The 18,004-nt window shown below is 36.3% G+C and overlaps 1 protein-coding gene across 1 annotated transcript; it reads right to left on the bottom strand.

Moving 5' to 3' along the window:
* Positions 1-3,118: 3,118 nt before the first annotated feature.
* On the bottom strand, positions 3,119-4,008 carry LOC113351338. The gene is made up of 2 exons (XM_026595341.1): positions 3,365-4,008; positions 3,119-3,254 (listed from the first exon to the last, which is right to left on the bottom strand). Exons 1-2 carry the CDS (start codon positions 4,006-4,008, stop codon positions 3,119-3,121), a joined length of 780 nt encoding a protein of 259 aa, XP_026451126.1.
* Positions 4,009-18,004: the final 13,996 nt, after the last annotated feature.

Here is an 18,004-nt window from a genome sequence, read left to right as displayed (position 1 = left end):
AAAGAAATTTGTAATTTATGATTATGAAATCAATAAAAGAAGACTAGAAATCAAGTTATAGAATTCAAGATGAATAGGAAAAAAATCTTTGAGACCACGTCTTTGATTGACTTTTGAGTGGTTTGGTTTTGCAGAAATTCAGTGCAGAAATTTTTAGAAAAACATATTCCACGGACGGATATTAATCTTTAAAATGTGTATGTCGTAGCTTTGGTTCAACACTCTTGCCAAAAGACTGTATTTGATGAAGTTAACTTCATGGGCACGTCCAACTGATTGTCATAGAAAATGATAACAGTACGTTGTTAAAAGAAAAACTTAACTTACCGTGCTTGGAACTTTATGGAAGTCCAAATTCAATTCGGAAGTCAAGTATCTACTATATTATCCCCCCCCAATTAATACATACAGGAAAAAAAACACATGTTTGACACATTAAAAAAAAAGAAAAAAAAATCCGCACATATTGGTTTAAAAATTTCACGAACTTAACGTGTTTGGAATTTTACGAAAATCCAAATTCGATTTGGAAGTCGAATACCTATCATATTGTAATTATTTTTCTCCAAATTAATACATACAAGAAAAGAAGAAGAAAAAATCCACATACTCACATATATTCCCTATCTTTGTTCCACTTTTTAGTGTACTCCCCGCCACACCAAATCAATAATACATCGTTATGGGGAGGGGCGAAGCGCCGCCCACACCAAATCGAAAATGCATAGCCACGGGGCGGGGCTTCGCCCCGTGACACACCAAGTTAAAAGAAAAAAAATGCACAAATCTAGTCTCACTTAAACATCAAAAAATTACGGACCCACATTCGTTCATGAATCAAAATAATAAAGCACCAATTATGGTAACAGATAGAGGTGTAAATTGGGTTGTGCCAGCACGAACACAGCCCAGCCCAGCACGCTAAAAATTGAGCCCAGCCCAGCCCATCACATGACTTAGCCCAGCACGGCACATCACATTAATTAAATGGGACGTGCAAGGTTTGACTAATGGGAACAATAGCCCAGCACAACACGTGACACAGATTAGCACGTGGCCCAGCCCAGCACAGCACGTTAAGAAAGCACGTCATAGCATGCACAAATACATAATATAACAAGGTATAATACATCACATTTTTTGTATATTTTACAAAAGAGTTACTATTTTATCTAGTTTTTGACCTTTTATACCGGCTTATTTTTATAACAACACATATAATACCTAAATATTTGGAAATATCGTTGTTATAATGTCATTACCTATATATACTTGACTAGAACATTAATTCAAATGTTGTCTATTTAGATATCGTGATAATGTCCGACTCAACGTATACCATTAAGTGATCTCTAATTGTATATAGCACGTGCGGCAGAACGACACAGCATGGCACAGCACGTTACGTGCTGTGCCTGTGGGCTGTGTTGTGCCTAGCTTTTGACTAGTAAAGCACAACACGGCACAACACGTTTAAATCGTTGGCACAGCCCAGCACGACACATGGCACGTGAAGCACGCGACTTCGTGTGCCGGGCTGTGCCGGGCCCGCAAGTTTTACACCTCTAGTAACAGATATGTGCGTTCCTTATGCATTCAACAACGGTTAACATGTACTTATGTGCTTCCGGACAACTTTTTAAAAGTTTTGTGAATCTCAAAATTAAACTTACAGAACTTCACAGATTCCAGTCCGGTCATCAATCAAAATAACAAAAATATAAGGAAGAAGTTTGGACATCCATTATATCAAATGCTTTGAATCTGACGATCAAAGCATGTACCTACAAGTCTTGATCGTGTTTTTCGTGTTTTTCACGAGAAGACAAAAAAGTTTAACCGAGATGTTTTTCTTTGGCGTACTCGATGTTTTATCTTGGTCCATCAAGAATTATTATCATCAACATTCCATCACTAAATCTTGTCATTAATCTCAAAACCATTCATCTTCTTGATAAGAGCCAACCAACATCATTGACTTCTTAATCATACTGATCAAAGAAGTTTAACTTCCCAATTGTAATCCATATGAACGCTACTAATTTAGTCTCTCCAAAATAATAATAGGGGGATTTGGGGTGCCTTCAAAATAAATAGCTATTTTGCATTACCCTCTCACGAAATTTATAATTTGTGAAACACCCTGTCCGTTAGTTGTGCCGTGACTATCTTTTTAAGTAAGCACGTGCAGCTCATGTAATCCTCGCAATCAGATATTATAAGCCCTAAAACGCGCTTGAACTTGAAAGCTCATTTTCATCTTTTCTTCTTCTCTGCTTAATTAGCACCGCCATTAGAGACCGGCCACCACTGTGCAAGAACCAAAAAAAGTAAGATCGTATCATACTCAAGCTTCAATATCACAAGATGGGTACGGATAAATAATTGGAGATAATCTCCATATAGATTATTTTAATTAAAAAAATTTTAATCAATTACTGTTATTGGTGTCTCTTCATCGGGATCTATCTATTCTTTACTCCGACCTCCATCTACCCCTATCATGATCAGTGTAGTTCGCAAATTCAACATGGAGATCTATCTATTCTTTACTCCGACCTCCATCTACCCCCTATCTATTCTTTACTCCGACCTCCATCTACCCCTATCTCCCCTATTATTTTAATTATTTTCCAGCGCCCCAATTAAACGGTGCTAATTTTCCTTCCTTTAATTATTAGGGAGTGGTACACATTCTTTGTTTTTTTGGCAAGAGAAGCATCATTCGGAAGCCAAGACCCCACTTACGTTTACGTGCATGGAGGAATATATATTTAAATTTATATGAGCATGTATCACAATGGAAAAGTCTCCGTTCAGATAATATTAGCTAGAAAATAAACTAAAATAAGTAGGAGTGGTGTTGAATTTGGCCGGTTGGTTCAAGATTTGCTGACAACTTTACACTTGACACTATTTTTTTGTTTCTTTCCGTTTGGTTGGTACCTTCTCCTATCTTTTTAGTTAGCTTGTTTTGATGAAACTATTAATCTTTGTTTAATGATCGGTAATCATAAAAAATCGAGAACGACAATGGTACGAGCCTAGTATGAGGTGTATCACAGATCGAAATAGAATTTTATTTTATCTTATTTTTTTTTAACTAAGAAGCAAGCATTTATATAACAACCAGGTTTGATACATCATAAATTATGTAAGGATTTAAAAGATCAGGTGATTGAAACCACAAATTCCCATATAGATTAAGTTTACGAGCTGCTTTAGCTAAAGCATCTGCAGCTTTATTACAACTTCTGTACACAAATTTACAAGACCAGATGGATTAATATTACATATATTAACACATTTTCTAAGGAGATGAGCGCTCTGCCAATGAGAAAGAGAAGAGTTTTGCTGCAAGTACAAACTAATACCTAAGTTATCTGTTCCAAATATCACATAAGTCCATCCATTTACCATCGCCATTTGCATAGCCCAAGCTTCAGCTTGCTGAGCATTAATAGCTCTTCTTACTGTTCCCCTTCCCATAACATATGCCCCTGCAGAATTTCTCGTTATAATTCCAATACCAACTAAAAGTGAAGCATTGTTATATGAAGCATCAATATTGATTTTCAAGAAGTATGGAGGAGGAGGTTCCCAAGGCATATTCAAGATATGACTATCTCTAACAGTTAGATTATAAGCATCAGACAAGCTATCTAAATGATGTTGTGCAACATAATATCTCACTTGATGAATGACAGAGCTAAAGTTGGGTGTTGTGTTGTCGAAAACACATCTACATCTATGTTTCCAGATGAAGTGCATGATGCAAATAACTAAATGAATGAAATAAGGGTTTTTCTGTATGTTGAACATAGAATCTGATAGCTGCCAGGTATTCACCCAAGAAAGGGCTGTCGAATGTTGCATTATAGAAGAAAACTGATGAAGGAAAAATTCTCGCCATATAGCTTGAGAGAAAGGACAGTGAAGTAGCAGGTGATCCAGATCCTCAGTTTGATCCAAATAACAGAGCACACAATATTGATCAGAAGCAGTCATGTGTTTAAAAACTTAAGCCTTGACAGGAATTGCATCGTAAAGGCCTTTCCACAGAAAAATTTGATATTTATACGGCATTTTTTGTTTCCAGAAAGCCAGCCAAAAATTGAGCAGATAAACCCATAGACATATCAGAATGAAAATTGAGCAAATTTTGAGAAATACAATACGCGTCTATAAATTAATATTCACTAAAATTTTCTTGTCCAGTCTCGGATTTTACTGCAAGAAATTTCTGTTTTTTTTTTTTTTTCCTTGAAGCAGCGAATTTCTGTGTGCTTTAGGTGATGAATAAAGTTGTCTCCCGAAAAAAAATTTGACCAACACAATACTGGCTGAGTGTCCAAAGTTGTAATCTGAAACTTTAATATTGGTTCAGTAGACCTAATTCACCAAAACAGCAACGGCCGATGATCATTAATCAATCACTCTGAAAAGCTTTGATCTAAACTCTAAAGCCAGGTCATGTGTGATATCCATGTATTTGTGTTTACCTCTTGCAAGTGTTTTTGCATGAATAGAATGTTCTTTTCAATTAAAAATTAAAAAGGTCATGTGTGACATGAGGGAAACTAATAGATCACGATTTTTCTACAAGGAGAAGTGACTGAACAGTGATCGAGCCCCTGTGTAGAACAATTATTTTTCTGAATTTGTAATCTATATATATGTAGGAATTTAGAACACTGTATAAATAAAACGGTGATTTTTTCTTCAAATTAAACTCCCAATGTGCCGGTAAGTCGATCCTAGTTTGTTAGGTTTCAATTATTAGCACAAGGTACACATTTTTTTGTTTTTCTAGCCAAGAGAAACATCATCACCATCGGAGCAAAGGCCCCACATGAAGGCAGGTGTGCACAAATTCTTACATATTTGCGTGTATGGAGCGGAGGTACACATATTTATATATATGGGCATGCATGTATCACGATGGAAAAAACTCTCTATTAGCTAGGTTTCTGTTTCGGTGGTTTTTCTATTTAACTCTCTGTCAACATAGTGGTGCATGCATACGTGGGGGTTTAAGTTGACAGTGAAAGAAACTATACTAAAGCATATAGCGGTGTTGAATTTGGCCGGCTGGATCAAGATCTGCTGATCATTTTACTCTCAAACCCCATCTTTGTTTCTGAGCATTTAACTTCGTTGGGGTGTCTTCTTAGAGATGGTTTGGTTGATTCAGATCAATGCCTTTTATGTTCTAATGATACAGAGACTCAAAGCCATTTATTTCTTCACTGCAACGAGACAAGGAAGGTTTGGCAGTACTTTCTAGAAAGTTTTGGAGTAAATTGGGTTTTCGCAGAGAACATTAAAAACAACATTTGGGAGTGGTCTAATAAAAGAAGCAGCAACATGATAAAAAAGATTTGGGGGATTTTGCCAATCTGGATAGAGCGTAATTGCAGGCTATACAACAATAAGAAAAGAACTATTTCCCAGCTTATTGTTTCAGTCAAATGTTTGATATATAATTGGTCCTTGAACTCTAAGTTTTTTTTGATGATTTTTCTCTTAGTACTCTAATATGTAATTGGGAGGCTGTAACTGGTCACAGCTAGTTTTTTTTCTCTTTTTTGTACTCTTAGCTTTGGTGACTTTGATGAGTGCTATTTCTTAATATATTTTGCCCTTTTCTTGTCAAAAAAAAAAAAAAAAAAAAATTTTTTGGGGTGTCTTTCTGAATCATTAATTGGTCAGTAATTATTAAAAAACTGAGTGTAACAACGGTTCGAAAAACGATGACTCAGTGTATCACAGATGAAAGACAATAAGAAGAAGATGGAGTCTGGGATGAGAACAAATTTGGAGATAAACATTTGTCTAGTGGGGTATTAAAAGATTTAGAGCAGTTGAGCGAGCAGTCTAGATCAAACAGACATTCCAGGGATGGAGGAGCAAGTACTACAATATATTCCTACTGTAATCTGGATTGATCATTACTCTTTTTAGTACTCGGGACATTCTAAATATATCCCATTCACTTGTAAAACACTCGTGACGTCATCAAAAGTCCGATAGATTTATAGAATGAAAAATAATAAAAAGAGGAAAATTGGAATCGGAAATGCTATTCTGTGCTTCAATCACAACACTACTTACCACTCAAATCCACATGTCCCAATATTACTGGTCAAGGCTGTTCAACAGTGACCCACCCGTTCACCAAAAGGGTTTTTAACTCCCCAAATCTAGGGTCCAGAGGTGGATGAGTGCACACAGGAATTGATTAAAAACTAAAAAAACTTATGACTCATAATGAGGTGTATTGAAAGAAAAAGTGGGAATTTTTTAAACACCCCTATTATTTATTGGTCCTTCATAAATACTCTTATCTAATATACTTATACCCTAACCAAAAATAAGGATACTAATTTCTATCGTAATCCCATAAATACCCTCGTCATCTTAATAAAGTTATCGAACATTTTACCTTTCCTTTGAACTTCAGATCTGAAACGTTAAGCTCTCTTTTCTAACTCTTCTTTCAGCATCACCACCACCACCTTCGCGCCACCACCATCTCCGTCGCCACCATTTTCATCACTACCACCATCATCTCCATCTCCATATGTCACCATGAAAAATCAATCAAACCAGCTAGTTCTAGCACGACCCCCTACACCGCTACTGGCCAATACACCAGCAACACCACCACCACTGCCTCCAAAATAGTCGACTCAACTATAAATCATAAACCTAATTTGGATTTCATTCTTCTTAGGATAGATAATTGATTCAGGTAAATGGTTTTTTTCTTCTTCGATTCGTTTTTCTTATCTGTATTGACTTGTAGAAATAGAAATTAACAAAAAGAATTATTATTTTTAATTACGGCGATGGGGGAATGTTTTAAGGATCTGATTTCTTATGTTGATTTAGCTTCAATGTTCATTGATTTGTTGATTTTATTAACTGTAACTGTTGATATTGGGTTATTGTTGCCGCAGATGAGATGTTAATGGATTATGGTATATGTTGTTGCAGCGGTGATGGTAAAGCATGTTGAATTGGAAAAGGGGGTATTGGATGATGAAGATGATGGTAGTGAGATTAATGTTTGGAATTTTCGTCTAGGATGATGGTAATGGTATTATTATATTTCCAGGATTTTAATTGCTTTAATATTGACGAAGAGATCAATGCCTGTTGTACCACAAGACATCCCAAACGACAAGGTAGTAATTCAATTGTTGTTGAAATTTTGAATAGAAATATGAGTTAGTTAGTGTGAATGGATGTGTCCACTCACTTAAACCTTTTCAATATGTAGTTTCTTATCCCATGGGATGTGACTCTCCACTGAGGGTTGTGACTCTTCATGAAAGGATTTATCCAAGAGTCACCTCTAAATCTATATGAATCCCACTCATTCTCCATTGCAAGTGAGTTTTTAGAGTCATAAAACTAGTACTAGAAATTTAAGAGTTTGCATCTGTCTTTAAGAGTTAAAGAAGAGTTTGTGCTACATCTATTCGCGTTCGCTGTTCGGTGTTATCGAAGTGTTGCGAAAAACATCGAGTTATTGTTGGATGTTGGAGACATTTTCCGCTAAACCTGTAACAACAATATATGCAGTGCATCAAATATCTTAAGCAAAGAGATTACTCGCCTCAATACACCCAAGTAAGTTTGTTTAAGTTTTGTGATTGATCATCTTTTTTTTATCATTCTTTTCTTATTTTGTTGTTGGTATTGTGAAACATAATACATGTTATAAATAGTTGTAACGGATCGGTGGATAATATACGAGTCATATTGTTGGAGAATCACTGCGCAATTAAAATAGAAGAATATATCTGTCGCAGACTCGAGGGAAACAATTATGGAGCTTCACACTGATATGAATTCTCAAGTCTTCCTTTCCGTCCATTTAATACTTCTCTCGGAATCTAATACCAATAATTTTAAACAAACTCGGTTTAGTTGAGCCATTAAAAAAAGGGAAAATTGGAAAAATGCCCCATACTTTCGATGCCTCGTTGGAAAAATACCCCTTTAAAAAAAAGTTATGGGAAAATGCCCCACCGTCACTTTTTCCGTCCAAATAATCAAATATTTCACTTTTTGTCTTCTCCTTCTTCATTCCTTCTTCCTGCCCCATTCATCCTTCTTGTTCATCTTCATCCTAACTGAAATTAACATGGCATAACTTCAATCTCATCTTCATCTTGCATCAAATCTTCCATCACCAACAAGATAATACCCATGTACACTTGAAACCCCAAAAAACCAAAATCAAAATAACCAAATTACAAACCCAAATTGCTTCCATCCATCACAAATCATTACCCATTCAAATATATACTTCACCTTCGAAAATGCCAAAAAAAATTTCATAAAAATCGAGTTTCATATCGTTAAATTTCAGGTTAAAGACCCTTATTTCAGCAATTAAAACCCAAACATGTAAATTTCCCCAAAAATAAGCAAATCCTAATTTCAAGTGAACAAATTTATCAAATTCAAACTAAAATTTCGACAAGATAATCTAAAGTAGAAATGAGTTTAATATATTTACGATTTTTCATAACTTATATGGCTTTGATTCTTCATCTTTCAATGACTTACTTCAACTGTTCTTCAAATTTTTGACAGCAAAACTCTTTTATCTGTCTCCTTGGTAGATCAAGTAGAACTAATCCAGATGAGTTAAACATAAAACTTTAATTTTCACTCAACCTCACCATTAAATTCTCACTGCAACTGGTTCTCACTATCTCTAGTTTTTCTTGATGTGATTAAATGTCGATGGAGAGAAGGAGAATATTCATCCTCAGCCTTCCGTCATCCAAGACTGGCACGTGGCGAAATCCTGTGAACGGGCATGTTCACACATGTAACATCACACATGTGGAAGATCGACCAGTTAACCGAGTTACGGAAAAAGCGACGGTGGAGCATTTTCCCATAAAAATTTTTCATGGGGAAATTTCCCGATGGGTATCGAAATATGGGACATTTTCCCTATTATCCCTTAAAAAAACATGCTTGATTACAGATATACTGACTATTCTCTCTAGGTTTTCGGGAAGACTCATCTTCCAAAACCGACAGAAGTCTAGTGTCTCATGCGTTATGGTTTTCCAGACTCCATACTTAAAGTTTGAAACGTCAAACCCAGTGACCTTTCTCAAACAAGGCTATTTAAGATTTGAACGGAATGGCCGAAGAATGTGGTAACCTCTAAAGTCTAAACCACTAAGTCGGTAACAAAGATATAAAAGCAAATTAAAATTTCTTAAGATTGTTGGCTATAAGTAGCACTTTAAAAAACACAATATATAGATTAGTTTTTTCTTCACAGTATCATGAAGTTTGAACTCCTTCTCTGTCAGTGATTACAGTTCTGTGAAAACAAGAGACAATCACAAAATATGGGGTAGGTCTTGATAGTCAATGCGGATTAATACCATCCAAATGTGGAGGTAATTAGAGATTCCATACTCAGTATATCTTGATGGGTGATGTTGGTTTTAATGGCAACTGTAAGATGAAACTTAGCTTATATAAAGACAACTCTCTTTATTGATGTTTAGAAAATCTCTCAAAACTAAACACAAGCTCTAATCTTACTCATATAATCAACCACAACTTTGGTGATCATATATATATAGAACTGTGAATTCCTTTTCCTAGTCCTATTACCTTATTACATGTCTTTCCTTTTCTTAGAACTAGATGACTTCTAATTCCCTTAGGATTACATTAATTTCCTAATCTTGTCCTAACCAGCTTGTTAGTGACTTTTATGTTGAAGTTTAACCGACATTCTCCCCGTTAAGCTTCAACCTTACCCGTGACATATCTTGTACTCCAATCAGTTGTCTCATTTCTTCAAACTTGATCCAAGATAATGCCTTTGTCAATATATCTGCTTTCTGCTCAGTTCCTGATATGTGTTCAACGTTGATGATCTCATTCTCGATACATTCTCGTATGAAATGATACCTTTTGTGAATGTGTTTCGTCTTCCCATGAAACATTGGATTTTTAGTGAGTGCAATTGCAGACTTATTATCAATCTTGATGAGAACTTTTTCAGGTTCTCTTCCTTTCATTTCACTCAACAGTTCTTGAAGCCATATTGACTGTTTAGCTGCTTCTGTTGCAGCCATAAACTCAGCTTCACAGGATGAGAGGGCTACAGTGTCTTGCTTCTGTGAACACCATGTAATAGGTGCTTCTCCTAGATAAAATATATGACCAGTTGTACTTTTCCATCATCTTGGTCAATATTATGACTGCTGTCACTATACCCAACAATTCCTTTTGATCCTCCTCGACCATACTTCAATCCACGGCTGATTGTTCCTCTTAGATATCTCAATATCTGCTTTATTACATCACCATGAGACTTGCGTGGACTCTGCATATAACGTCTTGCTACTCCCACAGAGAAAGCCAAATCTGGTCTTGTGTGTAATAAGTATCTTAGGCATCCAACATTTCTTCTATAACTTGTTGGATCAATCTCAGACTCCTCTTGTGCTTTTGAAATTTTCAGTCCAAATTCCATTGGAATTCTTGTTGGATTACAAGTTTCAAGTCCTGCTTCTTTCAGAATTCTCCTTGCATAAGCTTCTTGTTTAATCTGAATCCCATCTACTCCTTGATGGACTTCTATGCCAAGGTAATAAGTGAATTTTCCGAGGTCTGACATCTCAAACTTGGATGACATTTCTCTCTTGAACTCATTGATCACCTTAAGGGAGTTGCCATTCAAAAATAGATCATCTACATAGACTGCAATCACAAGAAGCGTTCCCTTTTCTTCTCTTCTGTATACTGATGTTTCTTTAGAGCACTTAACAAATCTGATTTCTCTTAAGATTTGATCTAACTTTGTATTCCAGGCTCGAGGAGCTTGTCTTAGACCATAAAGAGCTTTTGACAACTTGTAAACTCTATGTTCTTGTCCCTTTACTTCGAAACCTTCTGGTTGTTCAACACACACATCTTCACTTAGTTCGCCATGCAAGAGTGTCGTCTTTACGTCTAAATGATGTATTTCCCAAGATTTTGATGCATCTTCTGCTATTAAGAGACGAATTGTCTCTAGTCTAGCAACTGGTGCGAAAAATTCATCAAAGTCTATGCCTGATTCTTGAACGTATCCCTTAGCTACAAGCCTTACCTTATATTTGTTAATAGTTCCATCAGCATTTCTTTTAACCTTGAAGATCCACTTGAGGCCAATCACTTTTACCCCACCTGGCTTATCAACTAGAAACCAAGTCTTGTTTCTGTTGATTGAGATAATTTATTCTCTACATGCTTGTGTCCATTTAGTCGAGACTTTTGCTTCCTGAAAATTCCTTGGTTCATCATTAACAGAAAGTAGCATAATCTCACATTCTTCTGCAGCTTGAAGAACATAATCCTCCAGATACTGTGGATTTTTTATCTGTCTTGTTGATTTTCGTAGTGGAATGGGTTGAGTTATTTCATCGATCGCTTATTCTTCTTCTTCCTTTACTTCTTCGTTATTCTCAGTGGTTTCATTATTCTCTTCTTCTTCTTGATTAACATCATTGTTTCCATTGGTATTGATGATTATGGGTCCTTCTCCTTCATCAATTACTTGACCCCATCTCATGTGAAACATTCCTGGATCCCTACTTGGTCCATCATTAGTTTCTTTCCAGTTCCAGTTTCCTTTTTCATCGAATACCACATCTCGACTCACTATCACTCTTTTCGTTGTTGGATTGAATAATCTGTAAGCTTTGGATCCAGGCTCAATTCCTAGATTCACAAGAGTCTGAGGTCGATCATCCAGTTTCTTAAGAGTTGCAGAATCAACTTTTGCGTATTCTTTGCAACCAAACACTCTTAAATGATCTATGTTTGGTTTTATCTTTCGCAAACTTTCATATGGAGTCATGTCTTTCAGAGATTTCGTAGGTATCCTGTTTATTAGGTATGTGGAGTGTCGTACAGCTTCTCCCCATAGATAATTAGGTACCTGCATAGCCTTCAAAGAACTTCTTGTCATCTCCATTAGAGTCATGTTTCTCCTCTCCACCACTCCGTTTTGTTGTGGTGTAATAGGACCACATAAATCAGCATGAAGAAGCTCTAATGGCTTTGAGGCTCTGAATGTTGTTGCTTTTGGAAAACCTTGACGCGTTTGTTTCCCAACTAAACATGATTCACAGATCCTTGATTCATCGTTTATCTGTGGTAGCCCTCGAACCATCTTGTTTTGAGACATAGTTTTTAAGGTTCTGAAACTTATGTGTCCTAACCTTGCGTGCCACTTCCATGTATGATCTTCCAGTCTCATATTCAGACACAATGGCCTTCCAATCATGAGACTTATCTTGTCGAGTCTATTCTGTGAGCGTGAGACTCTAACTAAAAGTCTTCCACTTGGGTCATGAACTGTTAGATAATCTTGTCGCATTCTAACATCACACCCAACTTCTGTAGCTTGTCCTAAACTTAGAATGTTGCTTTGTAAGTTTGGGATGAAGTAGATGTTTGTGACAAGCTTCTGTTCTCCGGTCTTGCTCTGAAGTAGAATTGATCCTTTCCCTTCAATTTTTACAGAAGATCCATCCCCAAACTTCACTTGTCCTTTGATTTTCTCATTGATTTCAGAAAAGTAGTGTCTCTTACTAGTCATGTGATTGATGGCTCCATTATCTAAATAACAGATTCCTTCTTCTCCATCCTTTGATTCGTAGTTCTTTGGTATTAGTTTCCCTTCGTTTAAGAATACAACTTCGTGCATGAAAAGAGCTGTATCTGCTTCCCTTGTTTCATTCTTGTTTGCTTCTTCCATCTTTTGTATTCTTTCAGGGCATACAGAGGAGAAGTGTCCTGGTTTATCACATCTGTAAAAAATAATGTTTGATCTATCCTTCTTTTCTTTCCCTTGGTTTTGATCATTCTGACTTGTTGTTCTATCTTGTGAGTTAAACCTTCCTCCCCTTCCTCGGCCTCTGTTTACTCTACCACCTCTTCCACGACCTCTTCCTCTTATCGCAGAGTTTTGTTGGTAAGAGTTTGTGTACAAGATTTTTCCTTGAGTTTCTCCATTGTTTTCTTCATCAAGGATTCTCTCTTCATATGATTTCAATTTTCCAATTATATCTTCATAGCTAGTCTTCTTTAAATCTAAGACTTGTTCGAGAGAAGCTATGATATGAATATACTTGGATCTTGGTAAACTATTGAGAAACTTCTTTACCAGTTTATCTTCATCAATGGATTGTCCAAGTGACGCAGCTTTTGAGGCTATCTCTGATAGCTTTCCTGCAAAGCTATCAATAGTATCAGTGTCTTTCATCTTCATTCTTTCAAATTCAGACATTAAGGTTTGCAGACGGGCTTCTTTAACTCGATCAGCTCCGAGATTACGTGCCTTTATTGTATCCCAAATTTTCTTTGAAGTTTCCTGTTCACCAACTTGTAGAATAAGACATTCTGGTATTGCTTGAAAGAGTAATCCAATGGCAACATTGTTTTTGTCTGGGTCCAATGTACCAGGATCAATTGTTTCCCAAACTTTGTATATTTTCATCAGTACCTTCATTCTCATGGCCCATACTGTGTAGTTTGTGGCGTTGAGTATTGGAACTTGTATTGATGGTGGCGTGAACTGTTTTGCACCCACAATGGTGGTTTCGTTTTCCATGGCTCATAAACAAGCTCTGATACCAATTAATGACAACTGCAAGATGAAACTTAGCTTATATAAAGACAACTCTCTTTATTGATGTTTAGAAAATCTCTCAAAACTAAACACAAGCTCTAATCTTGCTCATATAATCAACCACAACTTTGGTGATCATATATATATAGAACTATGAATTCCTTTTCCTAGTCCTATTACCTTATTACATGTCTTTCCTTTTCTTAGAACTAGATGACTTCTAATTCCCTTAGGATTACATCAATTTCCTAATCTTGTCCTAACCAGCTTGTTAGTGACTTCTATGTTGAAGTTTAACCAACAGGTTTCGTATAACCACTTCTTTGTTAATATGATACTCAAACTGGTTGTCACCGATATTTGACATTATTAAAATGTGAGGGTGCTCGAAAACATAGCCAGTACAAGAGACAAATGTACAAGGATGGAGGACATGGTTGTATGCGGTAAATGAGTTAAGTAATAGTTAAGAACAATTTATCTAACTCAATACAAACCATGGTCGGAATTCTAAGAAATTACTAGTTTATATATTCTGTGTGTAAAAACTCCTAGGCCGGTGTCAAGGAGAGAGAAAGAGTGCAGAGGGCGATTTTTGGGCGACGCTGAGTTTAGTCAAGATTTTTCTTCAGAGTTTCCTTTTTATTTTCCTTGTAATTCTTGTTAAATCTCTTCTGGGTTGGCTTAATGATTGGTGTTATTTGATTTCTACTCACTTTCTTCTATATTTCTTTCTCTTTTTTCTTGTTTTGTTATGGCTTCAAATTCTGGGGTAGGGTTAGGGTTTATTCCCCAATCTGGATCGGGATTAAAGAGTTCTGATTCTACTATGGGTGGTGGTGCTAGTGGTAGTCTTCCTACTATTGCAGGAAGTTGGGATTCTGTTCTTACTAAACATCAAGTGGATTCTTCTGTTTCTGAGCCGATGGTTCGTCGGGATTCATGTATGGTGAACGGAGAAAGGGTTATGATGGATGATACTGAGGAATATGATGCTGATGTGATAAGATGTCAGGATCTAGTGATTGGTTGCTTTGTAGGCAAAAGATTACCTTAGATGCTGGTTCAAAGAACTGTGAAGAGTGTATGGAAACTCAAAGGTGAATTTCGTATGACGCTTCATGGTAATTCTGTATTTTTTTTTTGAATTTGATTGCACTGAGGATAGAATTGCATCACTTGAACATGGGGTATTCTTTATTGCTGATCAATTATTCCTGGTAAGAGCTTGGACTCCTCTTTTGGAAAGAGAAATGGCCGAATTGGAGACTATTCCAATCTGGATGAATTTTTATTACGTGCCTATTCATATGTGGAGTGCTAAGGGGTTAAGTCTTATTGATAGTTATATTGGTACTCCTATTATGTCTGATAAGACTACTTTATCAAGGCAGAGAATGAACTATGCTAGAGTGTGTGTTGAAATTGATGTCAATTTCCTTCTGAAGTCCCTCTCATTGTGGGTGGAAAACGTATTAATATCCCTGTGGAATATCCATGGAAACTACCTAGATGTACTCACTGTGGAATATTTGGACATTCTCTTGAGAAGTGTGTTGTTAAACCTAAAGTTGTTGTGATGCAGACTGAGTCAGTAGTAACACAACAGAGTGAAGGTGGTAAACAGGTTTGGAGGAAGAAAACTTCTAAGAGAAATAGGGATGCTGCTTTGGAGGAAAATTCTGATATAGAGGTGATTGAGGAAATGGTTTTGGAAACTATTGCTCCTCAAGCTGGTTTGGTTAAAGAAAAGGTTATGCAATTCTCAAAGGAAAATGTAAGTTCAAATAGTAGTCAGAGGAAACTGGTGGAGATCCCTGTTCAGATAATTAATAAATTCTCAGCTTTAACTTCCGAAGGAATAGGAGATGGAGAGAACAATGTTCTTTAAGAGATTACTGTGGCTCATGCTTCTACTTCAAATGTTCAGATTAATGAAACACAAACTCATTTAGGAGGTTGGAGGGTGATTCAGGTGGGGGATCTATGTCCCATTTTATTCAGAAACCAACTGGTCCAGTGAAGAGCTTAAAAGTTGTAGACCATAAAAAGTCTGGGAAGGGTAGTAGGAAGGTAATACCTCCTAACCTTCTGTATGTTTAAAGTGGGATGCTGGAATCTTAGAGGGATTAATGACCCTCTAAAACAAATAGAGGTTAGTAGTTATATTAGTAGTAATCATCTTTCTTTAGTAGGGTTAGTTGAAACTCATGTTCAATTCAATAATAGTAGTAGAATAAAAAGGAGGATATGTCCTTCCTAGAATTCTTAGATAATTACTTCCATAGTCCTCATGGTAGAATTTGGGTGGGTTGGGACCCAGAATTCTTACAGGTCTCTCTTATTCAGAATTCTTCTCAAGCTATATTTTTGGATGTCCTCTTGCCTCATAATAAAGCTTGTGTGTTTACTTTGGTGTATGGTGATAATGATGGGATACATAGAAGATCTTTGTGGAATGATTTGGTTTCCTTTTTTTGTTCTAATAATAAGCCTTGGATGATCCTTGGTGATTTTAATTTTATTTTGGAATATAAGGATAGACTCAGTACGGCTGATGTGACTGCTTCTCAATTCTCCGATTTTCAAAAATGCACTCAAGATTCTCAGATTTTTGATTTGGCCTATACTGGATGTTTCTACACTTGGAGTAACTTTCAAGAGGGTGAAGAAAGGGTGATGGGGAAGATTGATAGATTTTTAGTCAACTTAGAGTGGATCAACCAGTTTCAGGGCTCATTGGCTGAATTTCTTAATCATGGTGTGTCTGATCATAGTCCTAGTGTTGTTACCTGTTCTGAAGGTAGAGCTCATGGCCCTCCTCCTTTCAGGTTTTGTAACTTTCTTGCTGATGATGATGATTTCTTGAAGATTGTTGAATTTGTGTGGAATGAACCATTGAAAGGTAATCCTATGGTTGTTCTGGTTACTAAGCTGAAGAAAACAAAAAAGAGACTTATTGAGTGGAGGAAAGCTAAGTTTTCTAAGTTAAGTGAGCAAACTACTGAGGCTAAAAAAGTTATGATGATCTTTCAAACACCTCTCCAAGAAAGACATATGTGTGTTGAGACTTCTAGAAAGGAAAGACAAGTTATGCGTTCTTATGTTGAATTATCTAGGACTGATGAGTCCTTGGCACAACAAAATTCTAAGGTTAAGTGGATGGAAGCTGGTGATTCAAATGTAAATTTGTATAACTCCATTAGAGAAAGAAGATCTAGAAATAATATCTTGGTGCTTCAGGCTAGGTCTGGGGAGAAGTTGGAGGATGATAAGTCTATTGCTAAAGAGTGCGTCGATTTTTATGAAGACCTTTTTAATCCAGTTGAGAATGAGGTGGATTCTTATGATATTTTTGGGTCTTTGCAGTTTGAGAATTTGCTTTAACAAAGTTATTGTGATAAACTTATGGTGCCTGTTACCAGTGATGAAGTTGTCTGGGCCCTTTCTTCTATTCATTCTAGTAAATCGCCTGGACCTGATGGCTTCACAAGCTATTTCTTTAAGAAAGCTTGGTATATTGTTGGGGACACTTTTGTTGCTGCTATTCTAAATGGGAAGTTGTTGAAAGAGGTAAATAACACATGTATTGCTTTGGTTTCTAAATGTGATAATCCTGTTACTATTAGTGACTTTAGGCCTATAGCTTGTTGCAATGTTATCAACAAATGTATTACTAAGATTTTGGCTAATAGGCTTAAGCTGGTTATGAGAGGTATGATCAGTTCTAATCAGTCTGCTTTTATTTCTGGTATATCTATTCAGGATAATATTATGTTAGCTCATGAGTTAGCTAGGAACTACCATAGACCTAAGGGTGTTTCTAGATGTGCCTTGAAGGTGGATTTAAAGAAAGATTATGATTCTGTTAAATGGGAAGCTGTGATGGAAGCTATGTCTAAGTTTGGATTTCCTAACCAGTTTATAACTTGGGTTAAGCTCTATATTTCCTCATCTAAATTCTCTGTTATGGTTAATGGTTCCCCTTATGGGTTTTTTGGAGATAAGAGAGGTTTAAGACAGGGATGTCCTTTATCCACTTATTTATTTGTTATGGTGATGGAGATATTCAGTGCCTTAATGTATCAACAAGTGAAGCAGAACAACTTTGAGTTTCATCCTAAATGTAAGTCCACTAAGCTTACACATTTGTGTTTTGCTGATGATGTACTTATTTTCTTCAAAGGTACCTTGAAGGCTACTCAAGTTATAAAGGATATTTTAAATGATTTTAAGAGTTGTTCAGAGATTGTTGTGAATGCGCAAAAGTCTTATTTATATCACTCTGGAATTAAGGAGGAGGACTTGAGATTAATATTACAATGTATT

This window comes from Papaver somniferum, chromosome 2, assembly GCF_003573695.1.
Source record: "Papaver somniferum cultivar HN1 chromosome 2, ASM357369v1, whole genome shotgun sequence".
Classification (NCBI taxonomy): domain Eukaryota; kingdom Viridiplantae; phylum Streptophyta; class Magnoliopsida; order Ranunculales; family Papaveraceae; genus Papaver; species Papaver somniferum.
This window is presented reverse-complemented; position numbering and strand designations above follow the sequence as displayed.